Source organism: Monodon monoceros, unplaced genomic scaffold (genome assembly GCF_005190385.1).
Source record: "Monodon monoceros isolate NGI ecotype Baffin Bay Population unplaced genomic scaffold, NGI_Narwhal_1 Super_Scaffold_14, whole genome shotgun sequence".
NCBI classification, from domain to species: Eukaryota; Metazoa; Chordata; class Mammalia; order Artiodactyla; family Monodontidae; genus Monodon; species Monodon monoceros.
The window spans coordinates 788,999-811,657 of NW_021703770.1; the positions used below are offsets into that span (position 1 = coordinate 788,999).

The following is a 22,659-nucleotide window of genomic DNA, read 5'->3' on the forward strand; positions in this document are numbered from 1 at the left end:
GCTACAGGACGAGGGGGCAGACCTGCCAGGCTGGGGTCCCCGGAACCGGGGGAAGCCATGTCAGCAGCCTGGGAACCGGGAGAAGCCATGTCGGCAGCCTGGGGGTCAGGCTTGTTTACCTGTGGCTGCCCGGGAGACTGGGGGCGGGCCGCCTGGGGAGGCAGAGAACCCTGCATTTAAAGGAGCCCCACCTGGAAGTGGGCTGGGTCTGGGAGGGGGAGGGTCAGCAGGCACAGGGCCCCCTCCCCCACACTCCCACAGCTTAGCTGACCCTGCTCAGGAGTCGGGACCCCACCCCGGCAGTCAGAGACCTCCGTCCCCACCCCACCGACCCGCCAAGGTTAATCGGCCCCAGGAATCCCTCCCTGCTTGTTCTGAACCTCAGAGCCCCACGAGGGACCGGACGATCTCCAGCTCTCCTCCGAAAGCCCTTGTGAGTACGTTCTACGTTCACTAACAAAACGACAGAGGCAGCGCAGGGAATGAAGAGAATGCCCCTGTATGCCCCAAGCTGGCAAGAGAGGACGGCACAGTGCCCTCCCGTTCACCCTCCTGTGTGGGCCCGCGGCACGATGGCCAGGGTGCTCCCCGGCATGAGCACGAGCCCCGAGGACCGGTTCTGGGTCCCACGTCCACCAGGGAGGCCCGGGTCCTGAGTGCCGTTGGGGGTCCTGAGAAGCAACGGCCCGGAGCCCATCAGCCCCCATACAGGGCTGATACCCTGCCCAGCCAGGCCCTAGGCTGGGACTCAGAGGAGGCCCAGGAGGCTGAGGACCCGGTCCTCAAGGCGCTGGTGGGCGGAAGCACAGCCAGCCCTCGGGCCTCAAAGGCAGCCGTGGGCCAGTGATGCCTGTGTTTCACAGGACCGGCCGTGCTGTCCAACGGTTCCGTGCTCCAGTGACGTGGGCCACCAAGCACCGGCCCTTGGGGACAAGCATCGTACCAGCTCAGCTCAGCCTGGTGAGCCCCGGGTGGTGGCTCGCTATCCATACGGCGGGGCCGATGCGGGAGAAAATCCCGATACTGACATTCTCATCCTGCAGACGGTCGCTGAGCGCGGTAGACAGGGCAGGCCTCTCAGTGGCTGCTCAGCTCCAGCGTAGTGGGGTGATCGCTCAGCCGTGCTAACGAAGAGCCCCCAGTACAGCAGCTTCAATAAGGTGGAGCCTTGGTCTCCCTCCTGCAGCTGTCCAGCCGTCCAGGTGTCCAGGCGTCCAGTCCGAGGGAGCCCTGCTCCCCAGGGCATCCAGGGCCCAGGCTCCTTCCAGCTGTGGCTCCACCCCTCAAGGGTGTGGTCTTATCCACTGACGCCCCCATCGCATTCTCACCGGGGTGGGGTTGGGGGGCGGTGGGGGTCAGTCACAGGCCAGCAGTTTCCTTCAAGAATGTGAGGGGGGGCCTCCCTGGTGGCGCAGTGGTTGAGAGTCCGCCTGCCGATGCAGGGGACGCGGGTTCGTGCCCCGGTCCGGGAAGATCCCGCGTGCCGCAGAGCGACTGGGCCCGTGAGCCATGGCCGCTGGGCCTGCGCGTCCGGAGCCTGTGCTCCGCAACGGGAGAGGCCACAGCAGTGAGAGGCCCGCGTACCGCAAAAAAAAAAAAAAAAAAAAGAATGTGAGGTGAAACTGTGCCCTTCACTTCTCAAATCAAATGCCAGGGTGAGAATTAAGTCACGTGGTCGCTCTTGGCTGTAAGGGAGCCTGGGAGATGTAGTCCACACCTAGGCGGCCAGGTGCTCAGCATATGGAGGGACAGCTGCCAGCCTGTCACCATAATTAAGACAGACCCAGTGTGCGTTAGTCTGGGCTCCCCCTGAAGCACATGGTATTGTTTCCCAGGGCTGCTGTAACGATCACCACGCCCCTGGTGGTTTAGAACAGTATCACTGGGATGCAGTCAAGGGCCGTGCTCCCCCCAAGGCTCCCAGGAGAATCTGCTCTTCCCTCTCCTGGCTTCTGGTGGCTGCCAGCATCCCTTGGCATCCCCGCCTCTGTGGTCACACGGCCCCCTCCTCTTCCGTCTGTGTCAAAACTCCCCCTTCCTCCCTCCATAAGGATGCATGTGATTGCTTTAAGGGGCCACCCAGATAATCCAGATAATCTCCCCATCTGAAGATTCTTAACTTAATCACAGCCACAAAGCCCTTTTTTGCCATATAAGGTAACAATTACAGGTTCCAGGGATTGGAACATAGATCTCTTTGGGAGGTCATTATTCAGCCTAGCTCTAGGCCCTACGAATGATTTGAGGACAGGAGGTCATGTGAGAAGTGATCCCAGCGCACGTGGTAGGGACAGAAGGAGGCCAGTGATCAAGGGTGTTATCAACTAAGTGGTTACCTCTGGGAGCCACTGGGGCTCAGTCTCATTGGGCTGTCCTGTCTGAGGGGTGAGGGGCTTGTCACCCACCCACCCCATCAGTCATGAGTTAAGTGCTGCTCCCAGGAGAGTTGATTTCCTGGCATCTTCCCCCAGCAGCCAGAGAGCACCTCAGACAAAGAAACACAGGGGCTGGCCCTGAACTACAGAAATAGGAAGAGCCCAGGTGATGGGGGTGGGAGAGACCTATATCATTGGCTCCTCAGCCCCCACCCCAAGGGGCTCACAGCGGGAGAGAGAAGTAAGAGTCAAGTCAATAAATAAGCCCCAATGATGATGAGGATGTGGGAGGAGACTGTCAGGGAACCATGAGGTCGGCAGTGACAGGGGGAACACGCATAGACCATCCTGTAGTCAAGGTCAGCCTCTCGGGAAAATGACATTGAAGCTGAGGGTAAAGATGGGATGTCGCATGAACGGAGGGAAAGAGAGTTTGAGGACGTGCACGTGCAATGGCCCTGTGGCAGCAAGGAGCACAGCGCCCCAAGGAAAAAGAAACAGCCCGGGAGGCCAGGTGGCTGCTGAGCAGGGCACCAAGGGAGAGCGGGGGGGCCAGTGAGGGCCTGGGGTCCCCACCCAAGCATTCCTTCCTCCTCCACCGCGGTCACCTCCCTTCTCAGCAGCTCCCCTGCTGCGGGCTTCCCTCCCACCTCCCCCATCAGGAGAGGAAGGGGCAGAGTGGGAGGTCCAGGCTGAGGCGCACCCAGGAGGAGGGGCAGGCAGGCCCGCGCCATCCCCGTTCCCCACATAATCCCCTCCTGGCAATGCCACCGCCTCCTGGTTATTTTTAAAATCTCATTTTCAGAAAGTGGAGGAGAAAACCTCTTACTTTGGGCTTTTTCCCCCTCTTACTTTGGCGTGGAGGGAGGCGGGAGCCTGGAAGCTGAGCAGGCGCCCCCGGCAGTGCGCCTGCATGGGGACCCAGGGGCCCTGCTGGCTCTGTCCCCCTATTCCACGGGCCCCAGAGACACGAGGCAGGACCCCTCCCTGGGCAGCCTCTTCAAAGGAGCGCATCTGCTGCTTTCACCCAGCAGGCATTCTGTGCGTGCCTACTACATGCTAGAGCACGGCAGGGAGGGGACTCCAGGTCTCCACCTTCGCGGGGCACAGGGTCTAGTTGGGAGAAAGGGACAACGGGGGATCCCCAAGGCTGGGAGACTGGGGGAGGGGCGAAGGCTGCCTGGAGCAGGGCCAGGCAGGGGGCAGGGAAGGTTCTGGCAGGTGAGGACGGCATGCATGGGCAGAACCAAGTGGGCCTGGGTGGACTGGCAGGACACGGACTGACCCCGTGCCCCAGGGACCACGTGGGCCTGTGAGGCGGGGGGTCTGACCGCCACCCCACAGGAGACGCAGCGGGGCAGGACCTCCCTGAGCCGGGAAGTCCTAGAGCCCAGGATTGGAATCCCAGCTCTGCTCCTTGAGGCTGGGCTGAGCGTGCTCAGTGGCCTTAAGCATCGCGGGAGGATGCCAGGTGGTCTGGTGGAGCCACTGTGCTCCCGGGAACCATCCAGGAGGGAGAGTCTGTCTGCCTGGCCCCTCCTCTAGGTGCCCCAGCCTCCACCACCCTGTGTCCCAGAGCTCAGAGTTCACGTTGAACCAACCTCCGCAGCGACCGTAAATGCTATGGGAGCCCAGAGGAATCAGGGATGGTGTCACAGAGGAGGTGACCTGAGCTGGGGGTCTCCAAGGGTGAATAGGAAAGGGCGAGGAGTTTCTTTAGGAAAGCAGGGCGGGCGGGGGGCGGGCTGACACTGTTTGAAGATGGTATGGCAGACTTATTCAAGGGTGGTTATCACTACAGGTGCAGGGACCACAGTGATGGGGGTGTACGGGGGAGAGACCGGGCTCAGCTCTGAATACGGCAGGGGCAGTGGGGACTTACGGCCGAGGAGGAGGATGGGGTGTGGGCGGGGGGGCGGGGGCCGGTCAATAGATGGAAAATTACTAAGAGGAAATATCAGGAGAAGGGGGATTCTAGCTAAATCGATGCACCAGGGTTCTCACTGCAGGCAGGCCAGGTGCTCGCGCCTCACCTGGGGGAGGGTGGAGGATGAGAAACCTGATCAGACGCAGAGGGGAGGGCAGGGGACAGCGGCGGGGGGAGGTTCTTGCTGGAACAGTATTTTATGAGGAAGTGCACAGATGGGCCCAGGAGAAGGTTCTGGAACCCAAGAATCTTTGTCAAGGGCATTCCAGGAGGAAGGCACTGCACAAGCCTCAGAGGGCCGACCTGGCTGCAGCTGGGAACTGAGTTGCGGTGGAGGGGAGGGGGGCAGAGAGACAGGGGCTGGGTAGCAGGGCAGGGGCTGGTCTGCTGGGCCCCGGGTCAGGCCCCCTCCTCTCTGGGGTTAGTAACAGCAGCCTCCTGTCAGGTTCCCGGCATGAGCCGGAGCTGGAGGGAGCCCAGGAGGGGGAGGGGCCTGTGCAAAGGCTCGGAGGTGGGAGTGAGCCGACACTCTACCCAAAGCTGCCGTCTCCCAGGGGGTAGCGGGGTCACACCCCCAGGTGTGCCAGGTGCCTGGGCGGTGGGATGCCAGGGCCCCCTCCCCACGACCTGCTGTCTGGGCTCGGGAGGGCTGCGGAGAGGGAAAGAGCCCATCACTGCAGGAACATCTCTTGCGCCCTCCCCTTGTGTCCCTCCGCTTCGGGTCCTGCCTGGGCCCGCAGCGCCATCTGCCGGCGGAACAGGGAGGCGCTGGCGGGAGCAGCCTCGAGGCCCCTGTGAGCTCTGCTCTGGGGAGGGCCTGGTACCCTGGGGAGGCGTGTGTGACATGGTCTGTGGGCACCATGCTCACCCTGAACTGAGGTTTGAGGGCCTGAATTTGAACCTGGCTCTACCACCGACTGCTGTGTGACCTCCAGTCAGTTCCCGACCCTCTCTTAGCATCATCCCAATCCCAGGGTGGTGAGCAATCTGGCTCCCAGGTTGCTGTGAAAAGTGGCCACCAGGCTGGGAGCCCACATCCAGCAGAGGTGGTTCACCCAGTGCTGAAGGTGCTCCCCAATTCCTGAGAGGTTCGTGGGGGAAGCAGGCATGCGGCATGACCCAGCCAGGGACCTGCAACCCTGACATCTACCATTTTCAGACGTGGTGAGGGGTAGTGGGAGATGGACACGGGTCAGATCCCAGGTCTCAACAGGTGTCTCTCCCCGTGTCCCCTGGGGCTGATGTCAGTCCACAGAGGAGACTCATCCACTCCCACCCGCACCCCCTATGTAATGCTCAAATCCCCCCACCCCCCAACATCCTGCCTCCCTGGAACCCTGCAGAGATACAAGTGTACTCCCTCTAAGGCAGCTCATTCATTACCTGTCCAGGGCTTGTTGGAAAGTTCTCCTGTGGAAGTGAGATTGCAGAAAACCTGCCTCACCGTAATCCAGGTGCATTCCGAGAGCCCAGAAGGCCCAAGGGGAAGGTCTGGGGCCAGGACCCACGAAATCCCCTGAGCTCGTCCCTCGAGCTCATCCCCCTCGGGGCCCAGCCTCTCTCTGTACCCCACTTTCTCCTCCCTTCTGCCTGGAACCCTCTATGGGCAGCCATAGAAGACCCCAACCTCAATGCCTCACTCTTGGCCCCAATTCCAAATTCCTAAGGGGGGGAAATGGTTGGCCCACCTTGCCCAGTCAGCCTGGTCGATGTCCAACAATGACTTGCCAAAAAGAAAAAAAAAGAAAGAAAGAAATCAAAGGCCCTGACTGGCACTGTTGCCCATGGCCCTGGTGTAAATGCTCCCACCACAGCTGATCTCCCTCTGCCACTGTGATGGCACAGCACGCGGAGTCTGGCAGAGATGCACAGTACCTCACCATATATAGACACAGATACAGCTATAAATTATCTCTAAGACATAGGTGACAGTGAAATATAGTCCAATAAGCAGGAAGTGATGAGTTTGGGGTACTTACTACCTCTGTTTCTAACAGAGTCCATTGAATTGTAAGCTTCTACGGCAGTATTTAACAACCAACTCTCAAAATCGCTGAGAATTTAAGCCCCAGTCACGCAAGCCTGTTGGCCACCAGGCAGAGAGGCTGCAGGTGGCACACCCTGGAGGCATGGGGGCACAGCTCTCAGAGAAGGGGCACAACCAAATGCCTGTTCTGGCCGGTGCAAGGGATCGGGCCTCCCAGGGACCCTCCTTCACAGATGGATTTATGGACCCAGTTTTCCACAGTCCCCTTCATGGTGCCGGAAGGATGGGAGAGCGCAAACTGGGCTACGTGCAGGGACCACCCCACCCCCAGTTAGAGTGACCTGAGCAAACAGCTTGGAGAAAGTCCCAGCTCCCAGCTCCTGGGTGCGCGGTGAGGTGAAGACTCCAGGGGCCCTGGCGAGGCCTCCAGAAACCTGCCCTCCTGCTTACTTCGCCCTCGCCCCTCCCAGCCTCGGTCTCCTCCCCACCACGGGGTGCGAGCGCACGATGCGCATCTCACGGAAGGTCGTGAAGTTCAGTCGCATTTAGACCTGGTGAGGCTGCCCAGGAAGTCCGGCAGCTCTGCTGCACTGGGCGTCTGTCTCGTGCCAAGCACCTCTCAGGGAGAAGTGATTTAAGTCTCAGAACTAGCTGTGGAGGGAGCATTGTCAGCCCCTGTTTCTTTCTTTTTTTTTTTAATAAATTTATTTTTGGCCACGTTGGGTCTTCGTTGCTGCGCAAGGGCTTTCTCTAGTTGCAGCGAGCAGGGACCACTCCTCATCGTGGTGCGCAGGCCTCTCACTGTCACGGCCTCTCTTGTTGCGGAGCACAGGCTCCAGACGTGCAGGCTCAGCAGTTGTGGCTCACGGGCCTAGTTGCTCCGCAGCATGTGGGATCTTCCCAGACCAGGGCTCGAACCTGTGTCCCCTGCAGTGGCAGGCAGATTCTCAACCACCACGCCACCAGGGAAGCCCCAACCCCTGTTTCTAAAGGGGTCATGGCCTCCGAAAGGTCATCTGGCCAGCAGAACCAGAACTGGGGTCTGAACCCTGGGCCAGCTCCGGAGCCCCCAAGGCCTCGGCGGTGGGCGGTGGCCACCCGTTTTCTCTGTGGTTTCCCCATGGTGGCCCATGTCCCCTCATGACTATCTCCAGGACGCAGGGGCTGCGGGCACAGCGTGGCTGCAAGGACTCCTCGAGATCGGGGTTGGCTGGGCAGAGGGAGATGCCCGTGGCCCCGGAGCAAGCTGGCCCAGCAGCAGGTCCAGGCACCAGCAGTCCATGGGCCCTGGGGCGTCCTCAATGGTAGGGCCTCCAATAGCCAAGTGAGGTGACAGGGGTCCATGCTGAGAGTCCCGGTCTGCCTCCTGGACCCAGCTTCCCCTGCAGCCATGGAACTGGACCAGGGGCCACAAGCGGGAACTGCACTCCAGAACCGCCCAGAGACAGCTTCTGCTGGGAGGCCATACAGAGTCCCAGCTCTGCCGCTTCTTCCCTGGCACGGGGCATGCATTACTTATGTATCGTTATGGAACAAATGACCCCAAACTTAGGGACTTCAGACCACACACGTTTACTGCCTCACAGTTGCTTGGGCTGGGAATCCAGGCAGGGATTAGCCGGGCCTTCTGCCTTGGGGCGTCTCAAAGGTGCATCAAGGTGTCAGCTGGGGCCAGCTCCACGGGTGTCCAGAAGGAGATAACTGAGAACCAGAGGTGGAGGGGCCGGGCCCGAGGCCACACTGGGGACATAGGTGTACACACACACGCACACACACACGCGCACATGCTGTGCCCAGAACACGGTGTTCGATTCCACGGCACTGTTCCTGCAAAGGTGTGCTGGGTGCTGGAACATTTGTGACCTCAGGGGTGAGGTCAGGGCTGGCTGGGGTGGCGGAGGGCATGCCCAGAGATAGGACTGCTCCGCCAGGCACGAGGACAGAGCTGGCAGCACCTCCAACCGCACCCCAACAGGGATGGGCCGCGTTCAGAAAAGCCACACAGCCACACCATGGCCGACAGGACCTCTTTAGCCAGGTTCCAGAGCCCCAGGTCAGCCCAGCGCCAGGCAGGGGCATGTGGGAGCCCAGGAGGGGACCCCCATGTGGTCTTCCAGGAGAGCACCCCCTGCGGGGCAGCAGGGAGCTGACTCCCAGGCCCTGAGCCGAGAGAGGGGTCCGGCAGCTGGGGTCCCCTTGACTTGGTGGAGAGGAGGCTGGGGGGTGATGTGGAGAGGGGTACTCGAATCCCAACACAGCCTTTGCCATCGCGCCACCTGTGGCTGCTGACTGCTTGTGGGAACCAGAGGTATGAGAACGAGTGGACGGATGGATAGACGACAGACAGACTGTCCATTGCTTCCCTGAAGCTCGACTTCATCGAGAGGACACAGCAGCCCAGGACCTAACAGACTCAAGGAACGTACACCAAGGAAGGCTTCTCTGGGGACTTTGGTCTCATGTCCCCAGCGCCCCAGGCAGGCACGAGGGCAGTTCCACCTCCCGTGTCCAGTCGCAGGTCGGAGTCTGGCCTGAAGGCTCCCTCCCCGGCCTCCTCGGCCCCCAGCCCAGGGTGTGCTCTGTGGGGACTCAAGCATGGCTCTCCAGGCCGTCCCTTGGGGTGGGGGTGGGGGATTCCAGGGCGGGATTCCCGCCTGTGTTCCCATCCCTGCGGCTGTCCCCAGGGCAGCAGCCCGTACCCGCCTCTGAACGCAGCTCCTCTGTTCTGCACTGTTGCTTCTGCCTGCGTTGTCAGGCCTGTCTCCCCCCTCACCCCGGCGCATCCTGCATCACATCTATGGCGAGAAAACGCTCCCCCTGCAGCTGTTTGCTAACTGCGTTCCTACTGTTTTTCTGTCTTTAAAAATACATTCAGTCCTGGTCGCCTTGGGGCTGGGATGCGTGTTTGTGGTGAGACAGGGGTCTCGCTTGTGACTGTGGCCATCACTGACCGGCCCGAGGCCCCTCCTGGGCGCAGAGGGAGGCCAGGCTCTGTGTGAATGGCTGAGCCCGCCAGGAGTGGCAGGGGAGTGAGTGGTTTTCTGAAAGGCCGTAGGAAGAAGGGCCTTCCGGCAGGGCTCGAGTGTGTACTGAGCCCCGGTGGCCACGTCCCCGGGAAGCAGGCTTTAGAATTGTGCAGATCTGAACGTGCACTGTCCTGCAGAGGCTGTGTTTCCTGGGACGGGTCACTGAACCTCTCTGTGTCTCAGCACCTCGCAGGGTTGATGTGAGGACAGTGTGGACATGATCGAGCCCCCAACACATGGCCATCCTCGTTGGTGGCGGTGGAGGCGCTGGTGAGGTGGGTGGCGGGGCAGAGGTGACGGGAAGGGACGCGCCCATCCTTCCCAGGCAGGGGCGAGCTGCCCTGTTCCCAGAATGCCTTCATTCATTCACCACTGAATTATTCAGTCATCCAGCACCCACTCTGGGTGCCTACTTTACCAGCCAAGCCTCCCTGACCTGCTTAAAATAACCTCCACAGCTTACCCACTCCCTGGCAGGCTTGACCGTCGTCCTTCTCACTGTCCCTGGGACATAAGTGCCACGAGGGAAGGAGCTTCTGGGTGTTTTTGTCCCCTGATGAACCCCCAGGTCCTGGAGTGGTGCCTGGCACACTGTAAGCGTTTACTAAATACTCACTGAGTGAGGGGAGACGGCAGGAAGGATGCCACTCAGGGCATTGTGCAGGCTCGGGGACTACAGAGCCCGTCAGCCACCCTCAAGCCAAGTGCCCCCCCGACCCAGTCTCTGTTCCCTGCACTTTATAAACGCTTTCATCCCAGCAAGTCCCCTGGTCAGGGCTGAGTCCTCTGTGTCACCAGCTCAGACACGCAGGAGAGCAACATCTCGGGCAACCCCGGGAGTGTCCCCTGCCTGGCCACACGGTCACTGGTCCCCAAAGAGGCAGATGGCGGGGGGGGGAGGGTCCTCAGGCTGGGCATGGCCAAGGGATGGGGAAGGGGCCCCCACTCCGAGCAGGGACACCACGTGGGAAGGGAGCTGAAGGAGGCAGGGCTGCTGATAGCAGCTCCAGGTGGACGGGAGGAGGACAGTCCCGCTGTTCAAGGAAGGTCCTCCCAGGAGCACGCTCTCAGCAGTATCTACTTATTCACTCGTTCAGTCGACCTTTACTCAGGGCCTGCCCTGGGACACGTTGGGGACCCAGAGACAGCCAGCGCATCCCCAGGGAAACTTGCGAAGGCAAAGGACCAGGGGTTAGTCAGTGGTGCCACCAGGTTTCCAAGGAGCTCAGGGAGAGCCAAGGAGGGCCACCAGTCAGCCAGGGAGCCAGGAGACACACCTTAGGATGCTCTTACCAAGTCAGGAAGGCTGAAGGCTGACTTCACGTGGGCGTCACAAAGGGAAAAGGAGGAAGGACACATGCTCTGGGCAGAGGGGAGAGCAAAGTCCCATGGTCAGGTGGAGAGGGCTCGGGCAGCTAATCCTGGCGTGGAGGCTGCAGGGGACAGACCACCAGGAACCTAGTGAGCTGGGAGGGCTGTCCCAGGGCTGTACCTAGAAGATGCAGGCAGGGCTGATGGCTGCTTTGGACACATCGCTCTACCATTCATTCCACAAACATTTGCTGAGCCCCTGCTAAGCATACCAGGCACTATTCCAGGCATTGGGGACACAGCTGGAAACAAGACATGAAGAGCCCTGCCTCCTGGTTTACATTCCAGTGGGGGAGACAGTCAATAAACCAGAGACATAGTACAGTGAGTTATATGATGCTACAAGGTGAAAAGGGATACGGAAAGAAATTGACAAGTTTAGGGGGTAGAGAGTGCAGGGTGAGGGTCAGATTTTAAAGAAGTTCATCAAGAAAGAAACAATTGAGCAAAGACTTGAAGGAGGTGTTAGACTGAGCCGAGCAACTCTGAAGGAAGGACGTTCCCCAGACCAAAGGAACAGCCAGTGCAAATGTCCTGAGACAGAAGTGTGCCTGGCGGGTTGCGGAGCCTCAGGAGCTCACTGTACCTGGGGTGGACGGGGTTAGCAAGAAAGAGCAGAAGGAAGTGAGGTGGAGGGGATCCTATTTGTTCTTATTTCTTTGGTTCTTGGTTTTTTGTGTTTTTTTTTTACTTACAGTATTTCTTTTTTATTTACATACATTCATTTCTTGTTATTGCTAAGTAGTATTTCTGCAAATGTAACACAGTTTGTTTATGCATTCACCAGTTGGAGGACACTTGGGGTTTGAGGTTATTATAAAGCCACTCTAAACATTCGTGTACAGATTTTTGTGTGAAGTTGTCATTTCACTTGAGTAAATGTCTAGGAGTAGAATAGCTGATTTGGATGGCAAATGTAGGTATCACTTTCTAAGAAAGTACCAAACTACTCTCCACACTGGCCGTAGCATTTTGCATTTTCACTGGTGATGATGGAGACTCCAGTTACTCTTCATCCTCACCAGCACTTGGTATTTTCTGATTTTTCTTATTTTATCCATTCTAGTAGATGTGTATTGATATCCCACTGTGGTTTTAACTGGTTTCCCTCATGGGGAATGATGTTGAGCCATTCTTACGGGCTTATTTGCCATCTGCTTTTTTCCTTTAGTGGAATGTTTATTTGAATTTTTTGCCTGTATTTTCTTAGGTTGTTTGTGTTTTGTTTTGTTTTGTTTTGTGAGTTATTTGTATATATCAGATATAGTCTTTTATCAGATATGAGATTTGCAAATACTTCCTCCAAGTCCGAAGCTTATCATTTCATTTTTTTATAGCTGCCTTTTGAAAAGCAGACATTCTTAATTTTGATGAATTTATTTACCAATTTTTTATTTTATGGATAGTGCTTTTGATGTCATATACAACATATCTTTGTCCAACTCAAGGTCACAAAGTTTTCCTCCTATATTTTCTTCTAGAAGTTTTAGAATTGTAGGTTTTACTTTAAGGCCTATGATCCATTTTGAGTTAATTTAGGTATGTAGTGAAGTATAAATTGGGATTTTTTTTTTTACATGTGTATATCCAATTATTACAACACCATTTGTTGAATAGACTATCCTTTCTTAATTGAATTGGTTTTGTGCCTTTATCAAAATACATGTGGGTCTTTTTCTAGACTCTATGCTTTGTTCTATTTATTTATATTTCTGTGCTTTCATCAGTACCACACTGTCTTGATTACTATAGCTTCATAATAAATCTTCAAATCAGTAGTGTGGGTCCTCCAATTTTGTTCTTCCTCAAAATTGTTTTGGCTATCTTCATTCCTTTACTTTTCCATATACATTTTCGAAACAACTTGTTGGTTACTACAAAAAAATTCTTCTGGGATTTTGATTGGAATTGCATTGAATATTTAGATAAATTTAGAGAAAACAGACATCTTAACAATATTGAATCTTCCAATCTGTGAACATGGTATGCCTCTTCACTTATGAAAGTCTTAACTTCTTTCATCAATATTTTATATTTTACAGTATATAGATCTTGCAATTATTTGATAGATTTATCCCTAAATATCTCATGACTTTTAGTGCTATTGTATATAGTACCTTTTTTATTTTAATTCCCAGTTGTTCATTGCTAGGTATATAGAAACATGACTGATTTTTGTATGCTGACTTTATATTTGCAAATTGCTGAATTCACTTTTTAGTTCCAGTAGGGTTTTTTTTAGATTCTTTGGAGTTTTCTATTTAGATAATACCGTCCTCTACAAATATGGATACTTCCTTTCCAGTCTGCATGCCTTTAATTTCTTTTCTTACCATTTTCTATTGACTAAGCCCTCAGTACAATGTCAAATAGGAATAGTGAGAGCAGACATCCTCACCTCATGCCCAATTATATGGGGAAAACAGTATCTTTCACTATTAAGTATGATATTAGCTGTAAGATTTTTGTAAGTACTCTATCAGATTGAGGATGTTCTCTTACTTCCTGCTTTTATTGTGAATGGATGTTGAATTTTGTCAAATACTTTCTCTGCATCTATTGAGATGGTTTTATGATTTTCTTCTTTAGTCTGCCAATACAGTGAATTACATTGATTGATTTTCTTTTTTTTGGCCATGCCACGTGGCATGTGGGGTCTTAGTTCCATGATCATGGGTTGAACCTGTGCCCCCTGCAGTGGAAGCATGGAGTCTTAACCACTCCACACCAGAGAAGTCCCCACATTGATTGATTTTCAAATGTTCAACCAGCCTTGTATTCCTCAGATAAATAACGCTAGAAGTTTATCAAATGTTTTCATCATGGGCTTCCCTGGTGGCGCAGTGGTTGAGAGTCCGCCTGCTGATGCAGGGGACGCGGGTTCATGCCCCGGTCTGGGAAGATCCCACATGCCACGGAGCGGCTGGGCCCGTGAGCCATGGCCGCTGAGCCTGCACGTCCGGAGCCTGTGCTCCACAACGGGAGAGGCCACAACAGTGAGAGGCCCGCGTACCAGAAAGAAAAAAAAAATGTTTTCATCATTTCAAAGAACCAGCTTTTGGTTTCATTGATTTTCTCTATTGTTTTTCTGTTTTCGATTTCATTTCTGTTCTACTTTTTATTTTCTTGTGTTAGCTTTAATATGCCCTTCTATTCCTAGTTTTTAAGACGGAAGCTTAGGTCATTGATTCCAAACCTTTATTCCTTTGTAGTACTATAAATTTTAATGTTATAAATTTCCCTCTAAGCACTGCTTTAGCTGCACTCCATGCATTTTGATATGTTGTGTTTTTATTTTCCTTCAGTTCAAAATCCTTTTTACTTTCTCTTTTGATTTCTTCTTGGCCTGTGCCTTATTTTAAAATATGTTATTTAGTTTCCAAATGCTTGGGGATTTCCCATCTCTCTTTCTATTATTGGTTTCTATTTTACCAACTTGCAATTTGTTTTCTCTTTGTCCCATCTCTTCTTTTTTCTATTTTTCTTTTCTATTTTAAAATGTTGCTCCACTGTCACTTTGCACTGTTTCTGACAAGAACTAATTCTTAATCTTATGGCTCTCATTCTTATCTTTATACCTTTGTATAAAATGTGTCTTTTTTCCCTCTGGCTGTTTTTAAGATTTCCTCTTTATTTCAATGTAACTTAGTTTTCTTCATGTTTCTTTTCCTTGTGGTTCACTGAGTTTCCTGGATCTGTGGGTTTATGGTTTTCATTAACTTGAAAACTTCAGATATTATTTCTTCAAATATTTCTCTGTCCTCTTTTCTTCTCCTGTGAGGACTCAAATAGGCCCTTTGTAGTTGTCCCACAGCTCACTGATGCTGTGTTCCTTTTTTTTTTTTTTTTCAATCTTTTTTCTATTAGTGTTACATTTTTGGATAGTTTCTGTTGTGTCTTCAGGTTCACTAATTTTTGCATCTATGGTGTCTAATCTGCTGTTAAACTCATTCTGTGTATTCTTAATCTTAAGCATTGTGTTTTTCATCTTTTTAATATTTTCCACATCTTTCCTTAGTGTGCTTATGTTTTAACCTACCATGTTGAAAATATGGAATATAATTATAATAATATTTCATGTCCTTGCCTACTAATTCTCTCATTTGTGTCATTTATGTGTTGTTTTTGATCTGCTGATTTTTCTCCTCATAATGGGTCATATTTTCTTGCTGCTTCTGCATGCCTGGTAATGTTCTATTCAATGCTAGGCATTGTGAATTTTACCTTTTCAGGTGCTGGATATTCCTGTACTTTATAAATATTCTTGAGCTTTGTTCTGGCATATAACTAAATTATTGAAAAACAATTTGGTCCTTTTGAGGCATTCCTTTAAGCTTTATAAGGGCAGGCCAAAGCATTCTTGTCTAGGGCTGAAATTTTTCCCCACTATGGAGATAATACCATTCATAGTACTCTGACCAATGCCCTATGAATTACAAGGTTTTCCACTCTGGCTGATGAAAACAGGAACCACTCTCAGACTGTGTAAACTCCAAGAATTGTTTCCTCTGCTCCTTCAGGTGCTTCCTTTTCACACGTGTGCTGATCAGCATGCAGAGAAAGACTTGGGGGGCAGGGGGTGCTCTGAAAATGTCCAGAGCTCACAGTCCCTCCCCATGCAGCTCTCTGCTATTATTCTTCCCTGCAAACTCTGGCCACTTTGGCCTCCCCAAACTTCCACCTCTATTTCCTCAACTCAAGTAGACCACTAGGTTTTCTTGGGCTCTCCCCCCCTGCACTGCAAATTAGAAATTTTTCAGGCAGCAAAGCTGCAGCAATTTGGAGCCAGCCTCGTTGGTTTTCCATCCATCAGGAATCATTGTCCTGCCCTGCTTTCTGCCTAATATCTGTTATTCATGGTTTTGTATATTTTTTCCAGTTTTCCAGTTATGTAAGGCAGGAGGGTGAATCTTGTCCTTGTGACTCCATTTGGATGGAAGCACCAGTGTCATCTTCATCATTTTTAGGACTTTGGGTTTTTCTCTGAGTGCAGTGGGAAACCATGGGAGGATTCTGAGTGACTTTATCTGACACACATTTCATAGTTCAATATTAAGAGGGCTTGGCCCTCTTAATATTAGTATTAAGAGCGGTTGCCATACCCTGAGCCCTCTAATTCCTGCCAGCCATGTCTGTCCCACCAACACCTGCTGGGAAACAAGGCCCCACCAGGCCCACAGGTGATGCTGCCCACTCAACCTTGGGCCTCCAGACCCATGCCCTCCTCCCAGGATTCAGTCAGTCTATTAAACAGAAGGGTGGGTGCATGGAAAAATGTTGCCAAGCCTGATCCAGACCAAGGTGGCTCTCGGCATCTACTGCACCTGCATCCATGAACGCACACAAGGGCACCCAGATGCATACACCCAGGAACCCCTTTTCTGTTTCAGAATCTCCTCCCACATCTCTGAATCCACGAAGAACCAGTCTTACATAAATGTGCCTCAGGATTCTGCCCCCAGGGACAGATGGATGCACCCCACCACCATCCTGCTCTGCAAGTCACAGAGCAACCAGGCTGCCCTGGTGCCCAAGGAACACAAGACATTCATGGAGGAAGCCTACAACGCAGGTGACCACTGGCCCCGGGACTCAGGCAGGGCAGTCAGGTTCCAGCAGACCCCCTCAGTCCCTCCACCCAAAGAAGTCCTGGTGACGAGGGCCAGAGGAAGTCCACTCTCTGGGACCTTGGGGTGTCAAGAAGTGTGGACATAGGCAGCTTTCAGCAGAGACTCCTGCCCATCCTCCTTGGCCTTTTCAAGTCTCCTGAGGCACCATCCAAAATGCCTTCCCTCACCCATCACCCTCCACTCTCCTCCAGCACCTTTCACACCTTAGAACCTCAGCTTACCCCTGGCCCTCTCACTGGAATGCTTTTCCCCTCATTCAAAGGATGACTTGCCCTCATCCTTCTAGGCCAAGTTAAAGTGCCACCTCCTCTGAGAAGACAGTCCCGACTCTCCACCTTAGTCAGGATTTATCACCCCTCCCCTCCCTGTGTGCCCAGGGCCTTTTATACAACTCCCCCAGAGAACTGAAGTCCACCAATACTGGGTAGGGCTCCCTCGGGCTGGAGGCTCCTTCAGAGCAGAGCTGGGCCTTGACTCCCCTTTAAGCCGCACACACAGCCCTATGACCACACAGTGAATGAACGTCATTGAATGTTGGGTGACTGGATGGAGGATGAAAGGATGAAGGAATGAATAGATGGAGGGACAGAGGGATGGGTGGATGGATGGATAAATGGATGGATGGGTAGATGAATTTTTAAATGGATGAAGAGTGGGTAGATGGATGAATAGATGAATTTATGAGTGGATGGGTAGATAGATGGATACGTTTATTAATGGATGGATTGATGGATAGGTGGGTGATAGATGAATGGGTAAATGGATGCATGAAAAGGAGGATGAATCAGTGAATGGATGGAAATACGCATGGGTGAACAAGGATGCATTCCCTGCTTGCTTTCTTGCTTCTCATCCTACCTTGAACCCCGGAAGGACTGACAGAACAGTCAGGAGGCCCAGGATTTCCCAGTGTGTTCAGTTCCCAGTCCTCCCTTTCAGATCACTGTTTCCCATTCCCAGCCCTACCCTTTTGCTGCCCACCCAGCCCTGTTAGCACAATGTGACATTCCTACAGCACACCGATCCTCACACTTTCTTGCCATCTGCTTTAACCATCTGCTTCAAGACGCTCCAGGACCTGAATAGTTCAGACCCCCTCCACCTGAAGTACGTCATCGAGAAAATCAAGAACGTGGCTCACGGGGACCCCAACCTGGTGCTGGAAACCATCATGACCACTTTGTAGACAACCTGGAGGTGGGAGCTGCTCGGGCCACTCAGGGCAGCCGTGGGGAGCAGAGGGAAGGGCTGGACCCCAGAGGGGGATCAAACCTTGGTTCCTCCAGACAGCAGCGCCATGATTTGGGGCAAGTCAATCTCATGTGTCCAATGAGCCAAGGGGGAAGGGAGGAAAGTGGACGGATACGTGTGCACCATCCTCTGAACAGTCTCTCGATAAGATTATTATGATCCCCAGAGATGAGGAAACTGAAGCTTAGGGAAGGGAAATGATTTGCCTAAAGTCACAGGGGATGGATGGTTGGGTAGATGATTGGGGGAAAGCTCTGTCTGGCTTTTTAATGAATGAGTGAATAAAAGAATGAATGGAGGGGCTTCCCTGGTGGCTCAGTGGTTAAGAATCCGCCTGCCAGTGCAGGAGACACGGGTTCAAGCCCTGGTCCGGGAAGATCCCACATGCCACGGAGCAACTAAGCCCGTGAGCGCTATGGTCGCTGAGCCTGCACATCCAGAGCCTGTGCTCCGCAACGGGAGAGGCCACAACAGTGAGAGGCCCGCGTACCGCAAAAAAAAAAGAATCCACCTGCCAGTGCAGGGGACACGCGTTTGAGCCCTGGTCTGGGAAGATATTGCTGCGGAGCAACTAAGCCCTTGCACCACAAGTACTGAACCTGTGCCCTAGAGCCCGCGAGCCACAACTACTGAGCCCACGTGGCACAACTACTGAAGCCCGCGTGCCCTAGAGCCCGTGCTCCACAACAAGGGAAGTCACCGCAATGAGAAGCCCTCGCACCACAACGAAGAGTAGCCCCCGCTCACCTCAACTAGAGAAAGCCCGCACACAGCAACAAACACCCAACACAGACAAAAATAAATAAATAAAACAAATAAATAAATTTTTAAAAATTTATAAATGATATAACAATTTCATAGGATGATCAAACAGCATCACAGGGACCAGCATCACATGGGGAGAGACCAGAGACCCCCTCACTTTCAGATGCCACGAAATGCAGGGCTAGGGTTTGCATAGACAGGGCAAGTGGGAACCGTAAGGCAGGCAGGAGGTACAGCATGAGCAAAGGCTCAGAAGCAAGGAGAATGACAATGGGTCTTGGACCAGTCAGAGGATCGGGGATGCTGACAGGCACGTGCAGCTCTGAGCCTGAGATTGGACCTGATCTTCACCTGCCAGCTATGCATGTCGGCCTTCCTCGGTCTCAGTTTTCTATCGAAAAACTGGGTGGACGGTAGCCGTCCTGCCCACCAAACCAGACCACTCTTCCTTCCTGCCCGCACCCGGGAGCTGGAGGAGGGCTACCGGGACGCGGCCAGCAACGTGCTGGTGGCCACCTGCAGGCACTGCTGGTGGCTGGTGGCCCGGCACCTGGAGACCAAGGTCCTGTCGGGCGTCTTCCCTCACAGCAGCCTCCTCTACGTGATGGGCGTCCTGACCTCTAACGGTATGTCCCGTGCTCAGGGCCTGGGCTTGGCCACCCTCTGTCCCCAGGCCAGCAGGTGGAGGGGGAGGTCATGAGGAGAGAGCAGGAGGGGGCATGCAGGGCTGCTGATCCGCGGGACACACGCAGGCTGTGCAACAGTGAAGCATCCCCGTGCCAGAGGGCCATGGGCTATGGTCCGAGCACTCCCGCAGCCCACCTCCCCTCGGCCAGCCTGGGCCACTTCGGGACTCCCAGGGTAGGGCACCAGCGGCTAGCCGAGCTGCCCATCCCCACTAGCCTGTGCTCCTGCTGTCAGCGTTTCGACAACAGGCCTGGACAGACTTGGGACGGAGCGAGGAAGCCCAGGAGGCAGGCCTGCCCTGCCACGTGGTCCTCTCCCCGGATCCCTGGCAGACGGGGAGGTCAAGCTCACAGAGGCTGTGCGACGGGCCTGGGACACCCAGCCGCACGTCCTGGGCCTGTGGGGTCCAGGTCTCTGTGTTTCCTCAGCAGCCACTGCCTCTGAGCCACTGGAAGGACGGCCTGGATAGCAGGGTCTCTGAGAACCCCAGAGAGGACTTACAGGGAAGGGTTTTGCCAGCCTGAGGCTCAGCTAATGCAAGACAGCAAACACTGAGCGCCTGTCATGTGCCCGGCTCTGCCCTCAGGAGCTCACAGCCTCCCAGGCAGGCACGCGCCAACTCTCATCCCTCACTCATTCATCCATTCACAAGCATGAGCTGAGCTCACTTCTGCCCAGCGGGGGAGGTACCGGGCGACCCTGGTGGCCATAAGGGAGGGCTTCCCAGAGCAGGCAGCCAAGTCTGAGCCATGCCTTGAGGGATGAGTAGGAGTTTGAGGAGGGAACGGTGTGAGTACACCTCAGGGCCTTAGGGAGGAGCTGGTCAGCAGCCTCGGCGAGGGGTTGAGGTCAGGGGGAGGAAAGGGGGGTGGCAGGCCCTGCTCTCTACAAGGAAGCCGGCGGGGAGGCCTCAGAGGCCGTGCTTGGGAGAGTGGACTCTTGGCTCAGCTTTGCACCCTGTGCCTGGGGCTGGCAGGCTGGGTGGAGGTCCCTCTTTGCCTTGGGTGACCTCTGAAACCCCCAGGGCCATCCCTGAAGCAGCCGCTCCCCCTGAGGTTGGGTTTCCAAAGTTCCGTAAAAGCTTTGCAGCCTCCCAATGTGCCCCTCTCTGAGCCTCGTTTTCCCACCCTTGAGGGGACCCAAGTACATCCCAAGCAACCATGCCCAGAGGGAACCCTCCATTTACCATTGGTGAGCCTGAGGTCCAGAGAGGGAACGTGACCTACCTGAGGTCACACAGCAAGTGTGGCAGGGCCACAACTCCAGACCAGCTTTCTGGACCCTGAGCCCAAGTCCGGCTCGCCATCCTCCGAGCTCGCCTCCCCGATGGAGCCAGAATGGGCAGAGGCAGGACATCAGTCGTGTCCAAGCGATGGGGGAGATGGAGCCCAAGACCCGGTCCTGGCCATGGACATCAGGTCTGGCCTCCAGGGACCCGTCCTCCGTCCCACAGAGGAGATCTTCAAGGAGACAGAGAAGGCTTGCTGGGAAGAGCAGCTGGCCCAGGTAGGGAGGGAGCTCTGCCACAAGGCCTTCTGCGGGGATGATGGGGGATGGGAGGCACCCGCTCAGCCCTGGGAGGAGGGAGGAGATCAGGGAGGGAGGGGGAGGGAGGGGACAGAGGGGGAGGCAGGGCGAGGCTGTTACAGATGAGCAACAGGCTTGGAGGGGAGGGGACTTGACGACAGTCATGGGACTGGTCTCTGTGGAGTTGGGATTTGAACCTTGGTCTCTAGGCACCTGGCACAGAGTAAGTGTCCTTCCCACCCACCCTGGGGGCTGGATCTGTGACTGAGGGGCCCAGAGAGGATGCAGAGGCCAGATCTGAGACCAAGGGAGGAAAGAAGAGGTCGGCGTGGACTGAAGTTGCCACAGCCGAGGATGGGTGTCATGCTGGTCCATCTCCGACCACACACCACGTGAAGGTTTTGTGTGGCCGGGAAAAGGGACATGGGGCCCTGGCAGACCTGGGTTTAAGTCCAGATTCAACCAATCACAGCTGCGTGTCGGGTGACCTACTTTGCCTCTCCGTACCTTAGTTTCCTCGTCTGTCAAATGGGGGTAAAAGTACCAACCTCAAACGTTCATTGTGAGATGACAGGAAATAATCCACGTAGTGTTTGGCGCTGTGCCTGACAGACAGGAAGCCCTCACTCCCTACATTAGTTATTATTATCATATAGTAGCAGCAGAATAGTAGTAATTAAATGGCATTTAGTGGAAATAACACCAGCAGCAGCAGCAATACAAGTAATTAATAGAAAAATGAGACAGAAAATCACAAGGACACAGAAGACTTGAACAACGTAATTAACCAAATTGATCTAATTGACGTTCCTTTCAAATGTAAATAGAACATTCACCAAGATAGATCATTTGCTGGGCCATATATCAAGTTTCAATAAATTTAAAAGGACTGAAATCAAACAGAGTACATTCTCTGCCCAGAACATCAATTACAGAATGATAGCAAAAATACATCTGGAAAAATTCCAAATATTTGGAAGTTAGACAACACTCTTAAATACTCCATAGGTCAAAGAAGAAATCACAAAGGAAATTAGAAAATACTTTGAACTGAATGATAAGTAAAACACAATATGAAATTTTGAAAATCTGTGGGGTTCAACAAAAAACAATGCTTAGAAGAAATTTATATTTTTAATGCCTATATTAGAAAAGAAAAAAGTGTATAAAATCTCTTTCCTAAACCTCCATTTTAAGAAACTATCCCCGAAAGTGCAAATTAAGCCCAAAGTAAGTAGAGGGAAGAAAACAATAAAAAGTAGAGTAAAAATCAAAGAAATTTTTTAAACGGACAAGCAGTAGAGAGTGAATAAAACCAAAAGCAGGTTATTCAAAAAGATTGATACAATGATAAGCTCCTTGATAGGCTGATCAAGAAAATAAAAAATATTCAGTAACAGCAAAGAAAGAATATCACTGCACATCCTTTAATATGGGATGGTAATAAAATATGATTCCAATAAATTAGGCAATTTCGGTTGGATAGACTAACTCCTTAGAAAACACAAACTACCAAACTGACGCAAGAAGAAACAGAAAGTCTGAGAAGTCCTGTATTAAAGAAACTGGAATCATATTTTATAAAACTTCTCACAAAGAAAACTCCAGGCCCAGATACTTTTCTGGTTAATTTTCTATCACAAGTTAAGGCAGAAGTAGTACCAATTCTATCCAAATTCTCTCAGGAAATAGAGGAAGAAGAAACACTTCCAAAATGTTTTCATAAGGCCAGCACAACTCTGACACCAAAGCCAGACAAAGACATTACAACAAAACTACAGACCAATATCCTTCATGAAGATGGACTCAAAAGTCTTTAACAAAATATTAGCAAAATAAATCCAGCAATATACAAAAATTCCACACATGTTCAGCAACATGAAATTTCTCAGATCCCAGTCCTTTGGGGCTTTTAACGGAGGCTTCGTTAATAGGCACGATTAATGAAATCACTGGCCACTGGTGATTAAAGTCAATCTCTAGCCCCTCTCCCCTCTCTGAAAGTTGAGGAGTGAATGAAAGATCCAACCCTCTAACCATGATTGGTTCCCCTGGCAACTTGCCCCCATCCTGTGGTTACCTAAGGGCTTTCCAAAAGTGGAACCGGGCTTGT

General features: G+C 53.0%; 1 protein-coding gene across 1 annotated transcript in view; it reads left to right on the forward strand.

Annotated features, from left to right (window-relative positions):
* The first annotated feature begins 8,301 nt into the window (after positions 1-8,301).
* Positions 8,302-22,659, forward strand: part of MROH5 (maestro heat like repeat family member 5) — a 40,739-nt gene continuing 26,381 nt past the window's right edge. The window contains 6 exon segments of the mRNA XM_029223219.1: positions 8,302-8,342; positions 16,077-16,258; positions 17,369-17,482; positions 17,485-17,513; positions 18,691-18,958; positions 20,473-20,525. Coding sequence (XP_029079052.1) covers positions 8,302-8,342; positions 16,077-16,258; positions 17,369-17,482; positions 17,485-17,513; positions 18,691-18,958; positions 20,473-20,525 — 687 coding nt within the window.